This window comes from Babesia bigemina (assembly GCF_000981445.1).
Source record: "Babesia bigemina genome assembly Bbig001, chromosome : II".
Lineage (NCBI taxonomy): Eukaryota > Apicomplexa > Aconoidasida > Piroplasmida > Babesiidae > Babesia > Babesia bigemina.
Genome location: NC_027217.1, coordinates 1985969 through 2003888, shown reverse-complemented (window position 1 = coordinate 2003888; position 17920 = coordinate 1985969). Strand labels below are relative to the sequence as shown.

The following is a 17920-nucleotide window of genomic DNA, read 5'->3' as shown; positions in this document are numbered from 1 at the left end:
CGGATATTATACAGTGCGTGTAACGTGACAGCCCGGAAGGCTGATTCGGCCGCGCCGGCCGCCCATTTAACCGATGATCGGGAACTCGCGGACCCACTCCGTGACCTTGCGGCGGAGCTCGGCAACGCGCTCGTCGCCAGCTGCGCCGGCCTTGAAAGCGTCCATTTTGGCGCCGTGAGCCTCTGCAAAACACGTGTAAACGGCGACTTCCACACTCACCTTGCAGCGATTGAGCGATGCGCGTGGCCTCGAGGATGAACTCGGCGATGACGGCCATGTCTTGGGGGGTGGCGCCGCGGGATGTCATGGCGGGGCTGCCCAGGCGCACTCCGGACGGGTTCAGCATGGTGGTGTCTCCGGGCACGGTGGCCGTGTTCAAGGTGATGCCGCTGGCGTTGCAGATGTGCTCGACCTTGTTTCCGTTCACGCCGAAGGGCTTGACGTTCACGATCACCGTGTGGTTGTCGGTGCCGCCGGTGACGATCTCGAAGCCGCGTTTCTGGCACTCGGACGCCAGGGCGCGTGCGTTCTCGATGACCTTCTTCACGTACACCTTCCACTCAGGGGACATCACCTAACGCGAATGTGAGAGTGTCAACAGTCAAACGCGGCGCCGACGCAGCAAACCACGAGGCATCATGGTGTTGCGCCGTATATGGAGTTGATTACACCGTTATCCGGTTACACATACGAAACGGTTGGTACCATCATGCATCGTAGACCGTGACAACGACGTGGCACGGGGGCGTTAACGCACACCACTGGTGATGAACACGCACGGCACGCAAACTTACAGTCTTCAGCTGAACGGCCAGACCGGCGATGGTGTTGTTGTGAGGACCGCCCTGCATCGCGGGGAAGACTGCGGCGTTGATCTTGTCGCCGATGGTGGGGTCCAACTTCTTGTTGTAGAAGATCAAACCGGAACGCGGGCCCTTCAGGGTTTTGTGCGTAGTTGAGGTCACCACGTGGCAGTACTCGAACGGAGACGGGTGCTCCTCGGCGGCGATCAGACCCGCAATGTGGGCGATGTCGGCCATCAGGTACGCGCCCACGCTGTCGGCGATCTCGCGGCACCGCTTGTAGTCCCAGTAACGGCTGTAGCAGGAGGCGCCGGCGATGATCAGACGCGGGCTGTACGCCTTGGCGAGCGCCTCGAGCTGGTCGTAGTCCAGCAGGCCAGTCTTCTGGTCAATGTCGTAGAGCAGCGGCGTGAACATGATCGACGACGCAGAGATCTTCCTCTTACCCACGTGGAAACCGTGGGTCAAGTGGCCGCCAGAGGCCAGACGAAGGCCCATAATCTTGTCATGGGGTTCAAGCAGGGCCACGTAGACCTCCATGTTGGCAGGGCTTCCTGACAGGGGCTGCACGTTCACTCCCCACTCCTCCTCGTCCAGGTGGAACGCCTTAAGCGCCCTCTGGATGCACAAAGTCTCCATCTTGTCGATCACTTCGCACCCGCCGTAGTAGCGGCGCCCGGGGTAGCCCTCGGCGTACTTGTTGGTGAACGCGGAACCGGTGGCCTCCATACATGCAATGCTGGCGAAGTTCTGAACGCAGGTGATTACAACCGCAAACAGACAGCAACACCTCGATACACGCAAGCACTAAACGATAACATGGCGCCACTGCAACCGCGAACGGCGTGACAGGCATTATGCACACATGGAACGGCCGCCGCGGAGGTAGACAAGTCAGGTGTCACAGCAACGCACACGGAGCTAACCTCAACCTTCTCCACTGAAATACAACAGACATAATACACGTTTTGCCATTACGCAATAATAGACGGACAACACACCTCCGATGCGATCAAATTGATGGAATCCCGCTGACGCTGGCGCTCCTCCTGGAGGAGCTCGTAAATTTCGGGGTCGGCATCCTTCAGCGAAAGATGGTCGCTCGGGAGCGCAATTTGACGTTCAGCAGGCATGGTGAATGACCTAGCGTTGTTTAGACAGCCAGTGGAGGTAGTGAATGCCCGGCGGTGTGCGAAGCAACGGCCCGGCTCTGAGGACAGAATTAGGTGCAATAACACGCAAAACGCGCCAACTCGGAAAGGAAGTTGACACGCCAATTTTATAAAAGTTGCGGCCGGAGGGCGGCGCGGCTTAGCGATGAAATGCCCAGATAGTTGTGGGGCCGGGGAAGTGTGTAATGTACGGAGAAGGCCAAAGTACCGCGGTCCGGCAACGGTGATTCGCTAAGGAATCTTGCGCGTAGCGTAGCTACGCAGCCTCTCAGTAGATCGCGTGTGTGTCCACCGTGGCGTGGTCGGAGATCCTCACACAATAGCGTCACGCAGCTCACTCGCATCCTTCCCTGACAGCTTGGCCGGCGACTTCGGGCGCAGGTTCTCTATCTCCTCCGAGGTGCCCATCAAACGGCCGCCACGGTAGTCCTGGATTTGCGGCCAGCAGCCGCTGCCCGAAGTCCACTTCAGGAACTCATCGGCGTTGTAGTTGGTCGTGGACACCGCGGGGCCCACAGTGACCCAGCCGTTGCGAATGGAGGAGTCGCTGCCGAACAGCTCGATCTTGCGGCGGCCCAGGCAGAACCGGTCGATGATGTCGAAAATCTCGTGAGGCTTGGGGTTGAGATTGGTGAGATAGGTGTCCATTTGCATCTGCATGTTCTCTCCCTCGTCGAGCTGCAGCTCCAGCTCCATGCGCAGCCGCTCGCGCGGGTCGCGCTCCTCCGATATTATCACGTCGGTGTCCAGGTTGGAGTGCACGAAGTAGTCGTCCTCGTTGCGGCGCACGGGGCCGCGAAGCCCGACCAGGCAGCGCTCGGTCGTCTTGTGCAGCAGCGCAGGCGGGTGGATGGAGTCCAGGTCGCGGACCTTCGACGTAGTGTCGCCGTACGGGTCCAGGCTGCTCCAATTCGCGTTGGTCTTGAGCCAGCAGATGTCCTCGCACTTCCGAAAGCCCCAGTGGCGGAGCGCGTTACGCGCATCGTCCAGGGTGTACGAGTCGCACCAAATGAAGCAGAACGACATCGCGTCCACGATCTTGTCCACCGGCACGTGCTCTATGAGGTCTTCCAGCGTCCAGCCGAAGTTCTGGTTCATTTCCCGCATCTTGAACGTGCGCCACGGGGGGTTTATGAGAACGACGTCGAACAGCACCCGCAGGCTGTCGAAGTCGAACGTTCGCAGGTCGGCGCGAATGTGGCGCGCCGGCGTTGCCCTTTTCGTGATGATCTCGCGCTTCAGATTGGACAGGCGGTCAAGCTTCGGGTACTCGCCGAAGCGCTTGCCCTCGCCCACGTCCCGGACGAAGTTCTGCGGCCGCTCGCCAGTCTCCACGAAACGCTGGTTGTAGTCGTTCTGGATGCGCTCACGGCCACGCGTTGAGATGAATGAGCGCTTTTCGCCGCGTTTGCCGTCCTGGCGGCCTTCCTCGTGGTCCTTCGCGCCGCTCGTGCTGTCGCCGGTACGGCGGCCGAACGCGTCGTTCTTGCGCCGGGACCGGCCGCGCTTCTTGATTCCCACCGGAACGGCCCCTGGCATCATACCGGCGGGGAACGGGACGCCCATCGGGAACGGCGGCATCATCGGACCGGGCATCATGTTCATCATCATCGGCGCGAACGGCAGCACCGGCGGCAAATTGCCGGCCCCGTCCTTCCCGTCGCTGTCCACCATACGGCAGCTTATAGACACACAAAACGCCGATGCGGCAGGTAAAAGTGAGTGGTTGCGCGCGTCACGGGCACACCGGGCCGCGGCGCGCGATTCTACGGCCGGGAGCAGCCCCCAAAGCCAACCGAGCTACGCCATGAACGATAAATACCACCAAAATTAGATGCCGATTTAAATATTTAACTTACAATCTGTCGTAGCTGCCAGCAAGGGCAACGCTCTGTGGCATTGACCGCCGTAACAGAGAACCGAATGACGCCAAACATGACTACTTCCACGGAGGCACGCACACTGGGGGCATGGAACCACTTCCGGAGGCGGCCGCGGCACCGAGGTGGAAGCTTGGAGGGGGCGGAGGCGGAGCCGCTGGGCGCGGAGAGTTGGTGCCGGCGGCCACACCGTTCATATGCGTAATGTGATTGCTCGATACACTTAAGCCGGTTCGATCGCCACTGTGAGGAGCCGAGGACGAGGCACTAGGTAGTGAAGAGACGGGAGCGTCGGATGAACTACTCTGCGGGCTCTCTCCGGAGCTGTGCGGAGGGGCGATTTGGGGCTTGAAGCTCTTGAAAAAGTTCATCAGCGACTGCAGCTCCTTACGGCTCTCAGCCACCTTGTCTTCTCCGCCGCCGGTGCCTCCTTCGGCGCCCGGCGGATTGGACGGCGCGGCCCCGGGCTGCACACTGGCCGCCGGTGGAGCCTCCTCCGGCCTGGACGTGCCTTCCGACTCACTAACGCGCGACACCTTAAACAACCCGTTCCGTTGCGCCTCCTTCATCGCAAGCTTGCGCTTGCGCTCTTTCTCGCGTTGCTCAACCATACTGTCCAAAATGTTCAGCACGAACGACCCCGGCGCGGGAGCGGGCTCGGGGCGCCGCGACGCCGGCGCATCGGCCTTGCGCTCGGCGACAGCTGTTACCTGGGCCGGCCTAGCGGGCGCTGGCACGGCCGGGTTAGCCTGCGCTGGCGGCGTCCGACGAACCTGACGACGTGGGTCGGGCTCCACCTTCATGGGTTGCGACGCATCACGGATGGCCTTCCACTTCTTTATCAAGTCGGTGGCCTTCAGCTTCACATTGTCGTTTTCGCACTCGTAGTCAATGCCCATCTTGACGTTCTTACCGCCCGTGGCGATCCCGTTTATCGGGATGCCGATGCGCGACGTCTGCAGCGTGCGGAACGATATGTCGAGCTTGTTCAGCAGGGCCAGCGCCTTCAGCAGGTAGTTGGTGCTCGAGCGCAGCTTACCGCTGGCGGCCAGGTAGTCCAGCGCGGACTTCAGGTACACCACGCCCCCGAAACGCACGAAGGATTCCAGCGCAGCGGGGAACGCTTGCAGCAGGATGTCCAGCAAGCAGGTGTTGGCGAATTCGTCGCGCATGTACCGGTGGCACGCCCACACGAAATTGCTCATCACGATGGGCGAGTTTAGAGCGGCGGCGTTCTCGCGGGAGGTGTAGTAGTACCGCTGGAAGAACTTGTTCTTAGACACGTCGCCCGACGGACTCGAGTCGCTCCGCAGCCCGTAGTACAGCAGCGACATCGTGCGGAGGAACGATTCCACACTTTCCGCAGTCAGCGACGGAGAAGACCGCGACGCGAAGTGGCGCTTCAGGCTGTCCGTCAGCTGAGGGCATATCGCGAAGCGCGACGCGTGTACCACCCGCCACTCCTCCTGGTACCAGCTGTTCAAGCCTTCCAGCACGGAATCGCTCAGACCGTCCACCTTAGACAAAGTCGCGGCCCGCGAAAATATTCTACCGGCCACGGGGCGCAGCCGCGAAGGCGCGACCGCCGCGCCGCCGACCTCCCCCAAGTCGCCCGGCGGCGCCTGTGTAGACACAGACGAATCGTCCGAAGGCATTTTGTTAATCAACGCCGACAGTGCGTCGGGACTGCGGGCACATCGGCCGGCGAAGGCCGCAGACCGCGCGCAACGGACACCCCATTTACGCACCTATGTTATTAGACTGTGTTACTCAAGTGGGCAGGCGCGCCGTGCGGGGCTGCCTGAAAGTTGCACATGGCCCTATTTCGGTTGCTGTCATGATTTTACGTCTAGCGTCGGGAGGTGGCGTCGTCTACTCGCGATTGCGCTTAGTGACGAAGTTCTTGAACCTCTTAGCGACCTTCTTCGCCTTGTCGGCGATTATGGGCGCGTGTTGTCGGTACACGTCGCGGGCCGTTCTCAGACCCTTCTGGGCGTACTCAGCTCCCAGCCTCGACATGCCCCTCACGACGCGGCGGACCTTCTGGAGTTTCGGGTGCTTGCTCGGGGGTTCGTACTCGCGGCCAAGCAGGTGGATGTTCGGGTGGTTGGGAAGGCTGAGTATGCGCTGGGAGTCCTGCTCCAGGTAGGACTTGGGGACGTCGGCGCTGTCCACATTCTCATCATCTCCGTCTTTCCCATCATCCCCGTCATCCGCCGCATCGTTGGCATTGTCATTGTCATTGTCTCCGTCGAGCGCGTTGTCGGCAGTGGCATCAGGTTCACTGAGTTCGTCGCCTTCGCCTTCGCCTTCGCTGCTTGAAACCTCGTAGAGCCTAGGGACTTCTGAGGAATCGTCGTTTGCCTGTTGCTCTTCGTCGTCATTGTCATCCTGCTCGTCACGCGCCGCATTGGCCTTGTACTTGTTGATGGTGTTGGCTGCGGCTTGTTCCTCCAGCTTTGCCTCGGGCAGACTGCCGACCGGGTATGTGTCGGTGGACGGCATGTCTCCGATGGACGTGTGCCCAGTAGTGTGGGCCACCGTCTTCTTCAGGATGGAGCGTCTCACCGTAACGCAGTTGCTCACGCTTGAGAAGGAGATGAGCGCCAAAAGCAGGGAGGTCCACCCGATGGCACGGCAGAATAGGCTGGAGCCTGCCCAGCTTCCCCTCTTGACACTGGCCATGTTGGAGTCGGTGTTAATTTACTTGTACAGGACGCTGCTAACTGGTGAGCGTTATGGCAGGCGTGAGTTCGATGCCAATAGAAGCGCGTAAGCGTGCGCTAAAAGCATAAGCACATGCAAAACACAGTAGAGTTACGGTCTGGAAAAATGCAGAATTAGTTCACACGCACGAATCAGTTACACCTAGAGTTTCTTATTGACTGAACTGTGCGGTTTCAGCGCATGGCACGGCTCAGCCGATCCACTGGTTCAACGCAGCACGAGGCACCGTTGCAGTGGCATGTGTACCAGCGGAGCGCCGTGGAACTTCGGAGGGCACATCACACACATAAATTGCTAAGTAGAGGCATTAGTGACTTTATTAGAGTGTAGAAGCGCTCTTGAAGTGACAACGTTAAAAACGTTGCTGAACCCAGGGAATGCGGTGTCCAGCACGGCGATCAGCGATATTATTACACACACCTGGCACAAAGCGTAACTATATGGGCAGTGTAGATGCTATTATGTGTGAAATCCCCATGGAAGGTCGGGAAAGCTCAATGGACGCGACGGCAGATGGGGGATCACAAGCGTACGCTGCACGGCACTGTAAACCTCCAAATGAAACCCCCGGTCTAAAGTAGCCAACACGATGCACACCTATCGCAGCGGCGGTGATGCGGAGCCTACCTTTTCTAGTGGCGGCTTCGGTACTCGTCGCACAGCATCAGTTTGGAACGACCGCCGACGCTTATCGCAGTTCTGAGCGTAACATGCGCGCAGACACCACACTAGCCGCATACATAATTTACGGGGGTTCAATCGAACCGAGGAAGGCGGCCAGAAATGTGCCGCTCTTCGCGCGGAGACCACACAAGCTGAAGCTCACGGCGGCAGGCCAGTTCAGGATCAAGCCCAAGACGAACAAGTCGGTCGCAAAACGCTTCAAAATCACGGGCACCGGCAAAATCATGTACAAACGAGCTGGCAGGAGCCACCTCCAGCGAAAGAAGAACCAGGGCGCAAAACGAAGGCTGAGGCGAGCAGTGCAGCTCACGAACCCTAAGATGATCAGGAAGATTCTCAGCGTCCTACACAACAGATGAGCTAATGTTTAGTCAGCTTATGGGTGATACAGCAGCGGGCGTGGTCGGTGGGTGCCGGTGAAACGTGCTGGTGTAAGTCAGACTGCAGTTGGATGGTCAGCAGTGCTGGTATCCGCCGCGTTGACCACTAGGCGCTAGGCCGAAATGCATACTACGCTAGCTGCTCGGTAGTACATATGAAACAATTCATTACGATTGCGCATTGGTGCAATGTTTAGATGCCAGCTTCCCAGCTGGAGCTCAGCGCGCCTTTGTCCACGCTGTCGTCCCCGCGGCCGAAGTCGACGTGCACGGCCTCCTTCAGCTTGGGGTACTCGCTGGCGGCGGGGAAGCCGATGCGCAGGCGCTCGGCCAGCAGCGACTCGATCTCCAAAGCGGCGGGGTCCTCCTCCGGCTCGCCGAGGGTGGGGAACTTCGGGTTGTGTGAGCTCTTCCACTTCGCGAAGCAATCGGACAGCGCAGACGGCTTGTACGTGCGGGCCATTAGGGTGGCCTCGCTGTGGCGGTTGGACCGCTGCAGAAGCTCGATGCACTGCGACACGTTGTTCAACATGTAGTGGCAGGTGAACGCCACGTTGGACTCGCCGTCCTTCGTTGCCAGCTCTGCGATCTTCGCAAGGCCGTCACGGTCGCCCATGGCCACGTAGATCAGCATCGCCGACGAGTACTCGCAGCAGCGCACCAGGCAGTCAACGGCCTTCTCGTAGTCGTTCTGCTCGAGGCAGTAGGTGCTGAGGCGCTTCCACTTGGCGCGCATGGTGTCCTCGCGCGACTTCTCCACCTGCTTAGCCTGCAGCTCGTGGAGGATGCGGATGCAGTCGTCCAGTTTGCCCAGTTTCAGGTACAGCTCGAAGTGGTGCTCCTCCTCCCCCGAGGTGCGCAGCGCCAACTCGAAGTCGCCCACCGACTCCAGGAACTTGCTCGCGCGTTCCTTCATGCTGCCCTCGAAGCCCCCAATGAGCGCATCCAGCCTGTCCAAGTCCGCGAACGCCCTGCCCTGGGCCATCGCCTCGGCTTTGGACGCGACGAGGGAGTGTAAGCTCAGGTAGTCCACCGGAAGCGGGATGGCGACGACGTCCTGCTGGCACAGGTACAGGCACCCGTTCTGCGCAGAGTAGCCCACCATGTGCAGAGGCCGGTCGAGGTAGTGGAAGATTTCGCTGGCGCCCGCGGTCCAGAGGTTCAGGTGCAGCCCGGCGGTGATGTACACGAACGTGTCCATGGCCCAGGTCGCGCTGTTCACGCGCTCCATGATCTCGCCTTCAATCTCGAAGGCGGCCGCGACGCCGTTGGCGGCGTCGTACTCGTTGCTCTCGATGGCGGCTGCGAGCGCGTCGCTGTCGTACTTGAGGATGTAGCAGTTAGCCATGCACCCCACGGCGACCTTGGTGCCGCTCACGTTCCACCAGACGTCGGACACGTGCGCGTCGATGGTGCGGACCAGGTACCCGGTCTTCCAGTCGTAGAAGCGGACGCTGCTGTTGGAGGTCACGCCGAGCAGGCGCCCGCCGTGGAGACCGAGCACACTCACATTGGGCTGGATGGTGTGGGTCGGGGCGAACTCGTAGTGCACGGTGATCGTGTTGCCGTCCCACGTTGCGTAGTGGCCCTCAAACGACCACACCACGTGCATGGCCTTGCCGAACGTCTTCGACCGCATGCCCTGCGCCGTGTAGATTACGTACTCCGAGTCGCCGCACAGGCAGATGAAACGGCCGTTGGGGTGGTGCGATACGGACTGCGGGAAGAACTCGCAGCGGCCGATGTTCCGGAAGTCGAGCGCCAGCGGCTTGCCCGCGCTGTCCTCGTCCACCACGGTGGCGGAACTCAGGTTGCAGCTCACGATGTCGAACGAGTGCACCATCACGAGCTTGTTCGCGTGCATGGACACCAGCGGGCGCTCGCCGCCGAACTGCACCACCAAGGTGCCCTCGTCGCTGCCCACGGCCAGGTTGCTGTTGTCGCTCGTGACGCTCCATATCTTGCCCATGGAGAAGTTCATGCTGCGCTTTATCTTGTACAGGCTGCTGTGCCACAGGTTCAGGTCGCCGTCCTCGCCGGCGGTCACGATCAGCGGCAGACGCGGGTGGTGCAGCACACAGGTCACGGGCTGCGTGTGGTGGTTCAGCACCTGCAGACACAGCTTCGTCTGGTAGTCCCAGACGCGAATGGTGGTGTCCTCGCCACCCGATATGATGTAAGGGTTCGACATTATCGTCGAAAACTCGATGCAGTTCACGCCGCGGGTGTGGCCCTTCAGCGTGAACGACGGCTTCGGCGACGGCTGGTTGCTGTGGCGGCGGTCCATCACGTCCGGAGAGACGCCCCAAAACTTGATGGTGTGGTCCAGCGAGCACGACGCGAACGTGTACACGTCCTTCGGGCTCCAGCGCGCCATCATCACGTAGTGCTGGTGGCCCTCGTACACGCACAGCCGCTCCCAGCCGCGCTCGAAGTCCCACAGCGAAACCGTCATGTCGTCCGAGCAGCTCAGCACGTACGGCAGCGTAGGGTGGACGTCCAGGTAGCGCACGTAGTCAGTGTGGCCCTCCACGGCGGCCACCTTCTCCAGGGAGTTGTAGTTGTACACCCAGATACACATCTCGTCGCCGGCGGCGATCAGCCATTGCTTCCGCGCGATGAACTTGCAGCATCGTACAGGGGAGTTGCACACCTCCACTCGCTTCACCAGCGTCTGCTTCTGGAAGTTGTAGATCGTGCAGGTGCCGCTGTACAGGCCGGAAACGACCCAGGGCTCCGAAGGGTGGAGATCCACGCACTTCACCTTCTCCTTGCGGATCTCCAGCTTCTTCACGAAGCCCATTTGGAGCGACATTTTGGAACACGCAATTCGCCTGAACTGCTACTGCTACACCCCGCCACAGATGCGGACCGGACGCGTCCTCAACGGGCTCAGGGCACTGGCACCGACTCCCCAGAGAGCGACATCCAGCAGCCTAAACACGGCACTTAAAAGTGCTGCAGATCATGCACACACGGAGATAAACCGATTAGCAGGTGTGCAGTGCGTGTCACTTAGTAATTCTGTCGGCGTCGCTCCGGCTTACCACGGCCCCCCGGATCGCGCTGGAGCTGTCCAGAATGCCGCCGACGTCCAGGGCGTGCTCGTCGGCCACCTGGCTAATCAGCGTGTCCACGTCGTGCTGCGGAGCCAAATGGGCAGTGCTGGAGCTTATGGTCTGCTCGGTGTACGCCTCTTTCACCTCCTGCGAATCGGTTATACGAAGTATCGTAGAAACGGCAATGCAAGTTAGAATAGCGGTCGGATGCGGTCATTTATAGCGATTGGAGCCTTAAAACAGCAAATTACCCTATCGTAGACGCGTAGTTTGGATACGTCAAACAGTGGCCGATAACACGAACCAGTATGCTCGACAAAAAAACACGTAGTGAAAGTGCACTCAAACTTACCAAATCATCGAATACCTTCTCAAACTCTGTGAACAAGGTCGCGCTGTCCATCGACTTGTTCGAGGTTAGTTTGGTCAGCTGCGGCAGCGCCTTGCGCAGCTCGGTGGAGACCTGAGACGAAATTTAGATCGGCATAAAATAGACACATAAAGCGCATTTGACGGTTATTCACTGATATCGCAACACTAAAGTAATCCGAAACGTGAAAAACGGCCCTAATCGGTGACGATACGTCTCCGACAGACAAGGTTTATGTGGAGGAAGACCAAAGCAAGGGCGCATAGAACACTATAAGACAGCCATTGCATGATGCATCAACACGCAAACTCACCGAGTTCGATCGCTCGGCAGTTTCGACCTGATGGCGCAGAATCTCGAGCTTGGCATGATACTGCAGATATCGCAGTGCTTCGTTATGCTTGCGGATGGAGTTCGCCGCATGGATTCGCGCAGCGTCTATGTTACCCTTTTCTAGTGCAAACTTTACTTTCAACTTCTCAGATTCCTCCTCGCGCTCACATTGAGCGTGCAGCTTGAGCTGAACGGCGTCACAGCAATCAAAGGCGATTAGACACGCACATTGCCACACATACAAGTAAGGGATGCACATAACAGCGCAAAGTGTTAACGCAACGCCGATTTGTCGTATCTTACCACTTCTCTGGCCTGCAGACGAAGGTTGAAGCTCGTCGTCATCAACGACTGTTTGTTACCCATTTGGGGACACCGCAAATCCCAGCAGACACTGAGAAACAATGGGTCAAATGACCTTGCATCGCAAGGTGTATCGATGTGGCTGATGGCGAACACTTAATCGCCCGAAGTCGCCGGTAGCGCGGGGTAGTGATGTCGTGCCTGTGAAAGCGCAGCGAGCGACATCAAAAATGTGCACATGTGTAACACATACCTATATATCGGGGTAGAAGGAAGGTAATAAATGGCACTGGCCGCGCTGCCGGCGAGAGTCGCTCTCTCGGCGTACACGAGGTTCCTGTCCTTTGCCCAGTATAGACACAGATGTGTCGACGCCATCGCAACACACCGCTGCTGGAAAACAGATGCCAGAGTAGCAGGTGACTACCCGAAGGTCAAGAGGCGGGAAGGTAAAAAGCAGAGTTCCGATGCGAAGGCCGAAACAGCCCCGAGGCGGCGGAGCGTCGCTGTACCTCCTAAGCCCCCGAAACACATATCGCAGCCAAAAACGGCAGCAATCGCATATGAAACCTATTGGGAGGAAAGCAGCATTCAGGAATTAGAAGCAAAGCATCCAGAGTTGGTAGTTAGGGGCACTGTTGTTATCCCGGCCTTTGCCACCAATGAGGCCAAGGTTGCAAGACACGCGACAAGAACCGACAACGCGGGCGGTTCAGATCTAAATTCAGATCCACCTTCTACAGAAAATGATTCCGCAGTGAGCGGCAGTGCGAAGAGGCAGCGCATTGATCGCTCGCCGTTATGTGACGAAGATGGTGGGCATGCAGCCGTTACAGAGTCGCAAGACAGCTCGCCTTCCGTCACTCGTGAAGGTACCGCTGCAGAGGCTGGCTCCGATGATACTGGAACTTCGCAGACGGCGGACACCGCCGATGTGCGCATTTTCGGATTCATTGCGCGAAACAGGGCGTTTCACGGTGATGAGGTGGTGGCTGTGCGTCAAAGGCGTCTCAGGCAACAACCAGCCACCCATGACGATACTCAGCTTATGGAACAACAGTGCAGAGTTGTGAGGATAGTTAAGAGGTCTCCGGCTTTGGAAAGTTTCGTAGGGGTGATGGACGCGAATGCATGTCTCAATGCAACCGACGCGACGTTCAAGTGCCAGCCACAGGACACACGTTGGCCAGCATTTAACGTCCGGAGGGACCAAATGGACTCGGAAATGTTGGAACAGGTGCAACAGCTGCGTGAAAAGGGCAAGATTTTCTGCCTGATGCAGTTCAACGAGTGGCACGAGCACGATATGGAACCAAGCGGCAGGGTGGTGAGGATTATCGGAAGCACCGCTGACCCCTCAGCAAGGATGCATGCGACTATGATATTCCATGGCCTAAATCCGAGCGGCTTTTCCGACGAAGTTCTCGACAATTTAAAAGAACTGATCAAAAGCGGCGAGGGGATGAAGGAGGCAAATCGAGTTGATAAACGTGACATAACAGTCTTCACAATCGACCCGCAAGATGCCAAGGATCTTGACGACGCACTATCTGTTGAAACCGTGAGGGATGAAAAGGGCAACTACAGGTACAAAGTTGGTGTACACATCGCTGATGTCAGTCACTATGTGAAGGAAGGCTCGGCCGTCGACATGGATGCCAGGCAAAGGGCCACATCAGTGTACCTGGAACACAAGGTGTTCCCTATGCTACCGCAAATGCTGAGCGAGAACATGTGCTCGCTGCTGCCTCACAGCGAAAAGCTGTGCTTCTCCGTGTTTGCAGAACTTTCCGAGGACCCCAGTGACGGCGAAATGGTAGGGAACAATCTATATATTCGCAACCAGGAATTCATTTTGACCCGAATCATCAGCTGTGAACGATTGAGCTACCAAACTGCTAAAGAGATAATAGACAGTGAGATGCGAAATAGGGCTGGCGCCACCGATGCAAATCTGGCGTCGATGCCTATCGCTCAGTTCGAAAAGCGGTATATCGAAGATAAACTGGTCAATGATACATCAGTGGTGAGTGCTGATGCGGCCATTACCGATGACCCAGCAAAAGGCAACTGCCATGGGGAAAGCAGCCAGGAGGTTCCGGAAGCATCTGCCACCCCAAACAGCCTCATGAACATCAACAGGCATGTGTTCAAACCGTTGATGACGCTTTACTTCATATCGAGGAAGCTCAGGCATTTCAGGCTCAAGCAGCGGGGGGCGGTAATGGTGGACACCAATGGCAGTTGCAAGTGCCACATACCCAGGGTGGGAGAAAAGACGGAGAGGCTGTGGGTGGAGCAGATACCAAGAGAAAGCCACGAGTTGGTAGAGGAGATGATGCTGCTGGCCAACACGCAGGCGGCACAATTGCTGGCCAAAAGTTTTGACAACTACTTTCTCAGGGTGCACGAGAACACCTCAAGGGCCATAAAACAACTGGTGGTGTCAGTTATGCCCCAGGATCTTAAAAGCGTGCTCAACCCGGAGATATTGCCCATACCAGAGCTGCTGAGGAAGTGCGCGAAGCACATGGAACCCACGGCCTTCCAATCGCTGAGCTTTGCTGCGTTGCAGCAATTCAAAGAAGCCGTATACTCCCCAGTCAACAAAGACTGCACAACTGCGCAGGGCGTAACCGGGCACTGGGGGCTTGCTTTACCGATGTATCTCCACTTCACCTCCCCAATCAGGCGGTATTCAGACCTTTACACCCACCGAATGCTGAAAACCGTGATTGACGGAACGTACACCGAACAATCGCTGAAGGTCCTCGACGACATATGCAAGCAATGCAACCTGCAGAAGCGGAAGGCATTCGACGTTCAAAAGGAGTACAAGAATTTTGCTTTCAACCAATATCTGCAGTGGGCGTGCACAAGCGAGGGTTCCGCACCGCCGTACGCTGCTGGTGACTCCATGTTTGCGAAGGCATTCCCGCCAGACGGCAACGATATCTGGGGCATGCTGTACGATCACGCGTGCGTGTTCTCCATTGTGATAAACGGTGCAACGACTGAAGACGCGAAGAACAAAACGAGCATTATCTTCTACATACCCCTGCTGAACGAGCAGCGAAGCGTGAGCTGTGACTCACTCAGCGTTACGCCTCTAGAAGCGGTTGTTTGCGGCGAGACTGTGAGTCTAGAAGGTACCCAGAACACAGGTGACTCGGAGAGCATGGTGGACGGCTACTTCAAGGAGGTGCAGAATGCGGGAACGAAGCGAAAGGCGGATGATGCACGGGTGGAAAGCTTGACGGTGCTAAAGGGCGGCTCCAAAGTGAGAATGGCACAGTACGACAAGGTCCAAGTGGTGCTAGTTCCCGGATCCGCAATGTGGACTGTCCGCTTGTCACGTGACGAACCATGCGGTGAGTAGGTGACAGCAAAGCAACGCCGAATAGCGTAACAAACACAAACCGTAATTGCTATAGGTCTACCACACGTATTACTTAAGTGAACGTATGAATCATTGATCCGTATTTAGCCACCGGATGGGCGCACTTCGAATCAGATGCTAAAGCTAGGTCGCGAGGGAGCGCTAGTTACGATAGTAGCCACTTGATCACTGACAAATGTGGCAATCATGATCACTGAATGAAGTGACGCAACAAACACGTCGAAGCTACGCCTCGTGAAGCAGACGGCGTGCATACTGCACCGACCGAATTGATAACAACAGGACTCCAGGGAATCTCTCCAACACACAATTGCTAATGCATACAAACGCGTGATTCATTAATATAACAGAGCATAATACTCACATTCCGTTGCTAAGACATCATCGACAGACCGCGGCTGTAAGGCGGCTGCCGTATTCGTGATGGAATCGGAGACAGAGGCTCTGCATGAGACGCAAAAATTATTGTAATAATTATGAAAAATGCACAGATATAAATGGTGACGGCAATTGTGCGCTGACACAACACTTTCTCATCGAAGACGGAAGGAGCGCCATTTCCTCCTACATGAACGCCACCAAAAAACGCCGGCGCGCTTTGCCATGATGTTTTGGCATTTGTAAATTACAGTTAATTGCGGCTAGATCCTGCAACGTAAAGGGAATGGTCGATTAAGGCGATCTAGCATGCGCTGACGCGCTACCTTCGCTGACCTAATTCGCCGACATAGCCGTCTTCTATACATTGGAGAGCTAAATTGATGGCGCAGACGCCTTTTGCTCGATTTTCGAGGCACTTCCGTGGGACCGCGACCATGCACGCCACATTATGAGATCTACGTATAACATGTCTGTATTGCTGCATGCTGCATAGCTCTTGGAAGGCGGGACGCCGGCAATCCTTCCACGTGTCTGTGTTTGTTGGCGTCCGCGTGGTTCGTGTCTCGTGCAATATTTCACTAGATTTTTTTGGCATAGCAGTCGGCACTGCGTCGGTAGCTTTGCCCGTGTCTACTGGTCGTGATTTGCGGCACTTCTCGTCCCGTGCTTTGCGACGCATATTCCGTGTCGTGACACCGGTCTGACTGGATTAACAGTTATCCGAAATTTGTCAGGATGCAGCGCGAGTGCTTGTTGATCCCCCCTACCAGCTTCAGGGAGGCCATGGACTGGCTCGAGGCCGTCCGCAGCACCGCCGGTATTAAGCCGCTCGGTGAGGCCGTTTACGCTCTCATCCGCGAGAGCACGACCCGTACTCTGAGGTTGGATTTGATGCACTCTGTCAAGACCAACGTCCGCAACTTCCTGAGGTTCGAAGGCTTCACCGGCTTCCCTAGCTTCAGGCTCATGCTCGACAGTGTGACCGGCTACCCGTCACCCGAGCACGCCATCTGCCTTAACGGCGACAAGCACGACCCTGAGGCCGTTAAGATGGGCGTCAAGGGCTACTGTGATGTTACCGAGTTCGACACCCTGCAGTACGAGGACGTGCACCGCATGGTCTACGAGACCATCCAGACCGCCCACTACTTGGTTGACGGTATCAAGAAGGTCGAGAGTTACGAGGATTCCTACGTCAGCAAGCCCCTCTGGGATGTATCTTGCAAGGAGAAGCCTCAGAAGTGCGCCGAGGTCTTCATTGGTATCATCCCCATGATCTACCCTACCCTCTTCGAGCTCTACAAGTACACTCAGAGGTTCGACAACTGGGACCTGCACATCAAGACCAAGAAGGACGACACCCTCGGTTGGCTGTTCGAGGGCAGCGGCTACACCTTCTACAAGGACCTTAAGGGCAAGGTTAACGCTGAGGACATTGAAATCACCATTCCCTACGTTGACATGGACTACTTCAAGAAGTTGTACCACTTGGCTGGTTTCTGGAAGTTCTACCCTCAGTCCCACGTCTACCCTCAGGCTTACCCGATTGGTGACGGAAAGGAACACACCGTTGGCGAGAACCACGACCCATACGAGAAGAAGTACAGGGCCCGCAGGATGAGGAGGTAAGAAGATTCGTTCTCAAGACCACCTTCATATTAAGATATTGATTGCGACTGAGGTGGCCGCTTTGGAAAACGTTCCACCCGTTGGTTGACACGTGGTCGGTTGCCACGGGTCACGCAATGTTGTTTCAATTAAGGATTAAGCAAGGCTTTCCATGTCGATTTTTGATGCGGGAGCCCTGAAATGCATCTATGGATGCAAATTTATTCTACACGCCTAAGGGAACACTCTGTGCCCGCGATTTCTCTCAAGGATCTGTCTTGGCGCTTTTGTTTTGCCGTAGTTTACGGAGGCGACTTGGGTTATTTTCCCAACATTATTCTGGCGGGGCAGATTTAGTGCACAGCCGCTGGGAGTACTTTGAGCCACGGCGATGAGATGTTTCTTAGATTTATGATCGCCCGGATTTGCCGACCTGAATTGAGTATTTCACGGTCAACCAGGCGTGCGGTTGGACCGCTTTAACGATCACTTTTAAGATCAGATTAGGTGTATGACGGTCACTGCATATAATTGCTGTATTATGTGTTGCTTGTCTGAGTGGTCTCTTTTGCCTGTCTTTTGTGGGCGTTAGATGGCTGTGCTGGGTACTCCGGTGTAGCACGGCAGACTCACGTTGTTTATTTACTGTACTGAGCAGATCGTGATAAGAGGTGGTGGTTATGGTTACCAGGTGCCGGTTATTTGGTTGTGCTGTTACGGGGTCCGGGTGGTGTTTTGGGCAATTACCTGGGATCACCTAGCAGGCGTCTTAATCCCACGCCTGAACACATTCCTTAAACGCTTTCGCAATTATAGACCT

The 17920-nt window shown here is 56.8% G+C and overlaps 9 protein-coding genes across 9 annotated transcripts; 3 read left to right on the top strand and 6 right to left on the bottom strand.

Moving 5' to 3' along the window:
- Positions 1 to 66: 66 nt before the first annotated feature.
- On the bottom strand, positions 67 to 1936 carry BBBOND_0208910 (serine hydroxymethyltransferase, putative; the record flags this gene model as incomplete). The annotated part of the gene is made up of 4 exons (XM_012912469.1): positions 67 to 182; positions 220 to 574; positions 795 to 1553; positions 1805 to 1936. 4 exons carry the CDS (start codon positions 1934 to 1936, stop codon positions 67 to 69), a joined length of 1362 nt encoding a protein of 453 aa, XP_012767923.1.
- Positions 1937 to 2287: 351 nt separating this feature from the next.
- On the bottom strand, positions 2288 to 3649 carry BBBOND_0208900 (Methyltransferase-like protein 14 homolog; the record flags this gene model as incomplete). The annotated part of the gene is made up of 1 exon (XM_012912468.1): positions 2288 to 3649. The coding sequence occupies one exon, from the start codon at positions 3647 to 3649 to the stop codon at positions 2288 to 2290; it is 1362 nt and encodes a 453-aa protein (XP_012767922.1).
- A 265-nt stretch (positions 3650 to 3914) lies between these two features.
- BBBOND_0208890 (hypothetical protein, conserved) lies at positions 3915 to 5510 on the bottom strand (the record flags this gene model as incomplete). The annotated part of the gene is made up of 1 exon (XM_012912467.1): positions 3915 to 5510. One exon carries the CDS (start codon positions 5508 to 5510, stop codon positions 3915 to 3917), a length of 1596 nt encoding a protein of 531 aa, XP_012767921.1.
- A 217-nt stretch (positions 5511 to 5727) lies between these two features.
- BBBOND_0208880 (hypothetical protein) lies at positions 5728 to 6540 on the bottom strand (the record flags this gene model as incomplete). The annotated part of the gene is made up of 1 exon (XM_012912466.1): positions 5728 to 6540. The coding sequence occupies one exon, from the start codon at positions 6538 to 6540 to the stop codon at positions 5728 to 5730; it is 813 nt and encodes a 270-aa protein (XP_012767920.1).
- Positions 6541 to 7196: 656 nt separating this feature from the next.
- BBBOND_0208870 (ribosomal protein L35, putative) lies at positions 7197 to 7625 on the top strand (the record flags this gene model as incomplete). The annotated part of the gene is made up of 1 exon (XM_012912465.1): positions 7197 to 7625. One exon carries the CDS (start codon positions 7197 to 7199, stop codon positions 7623 to 7625), a length of 429 nt encoding a protein of 142 aa, XP_012767919.1.
- Positions 7626 to 7839: 214 nt separating this feature from the next.
- Positions 7840 to 10461, bottom strand: BBBOND_0208860 (coatomer beta subunit, putative; the record flags this gene model as incomplete). Its single annotated transcript, XM_012912464.1, has 1 exon — positions 7840 to 10461. One exon carries the CDS (start codon positions 10459 to 10461, stop codon positions 7840 to 7842), a length of 2622 nt encoding a protein of 873 aa, XP_012767918.1.
- Positions 10462 to 10657: 196 nt separating this feature from the next.
- On the bottom strand, positions 10658 to 11774 carry BBBOND_0208850 (Charged multivesicular body protein 1; the record flags this gene model as incomplete). Its single annotated transcript, XM_012912463.1, has 4 exons — positions 10658 to 10852; positions 11058 to 11168; positions 11389 to 11595; positions 11712 to 11774. The coding sequence occupies 4 exons, from the start codon at positions 11772 to 11774 to the stop codon at positions 10658 to 10660; spliced, it is 576 nt and encodes a 191-aa protein (XP_012767917.1).
- A 220-nt stretch (positions 11775 to 11994) lies between these two features.
- BBBOND_0208840 (RNB-like protein, putative) lies at positions 11995 to 15090 on the top strand (the record flags this gene model as incomplete). Its single annotated transcript, XM_012912462.1, has 1 exon — positions 11995 to 15090. One exon carries the CDS (start codon positions 11995 to 11997, stop codon positions 15088 to 15090), a length of 3096 nt encoding a protein of 1031 aa, XP_012767916.1.
- A 1137-nt stretch (positions 15091 to 16227) lies between these two features.
- Positions 16228 to 17121, top strand: BBBOND_0208830 (hypothetical protein; the record flags this gene model as incomplete). Its single annotated transcript, XM_012912461.1, has 1 exon — positions 16228 to 17121. The coding sequence occupies one exon, from the start codon at positions 16228 to 16230 to the stop codon at positions 17119 to 17121; it is 894 nt and encodes a 297-aa protein (XP_012767915.1).
- Between the last annotated feature and the right edge of the window lie 799 nt (positions 17122 to 17920).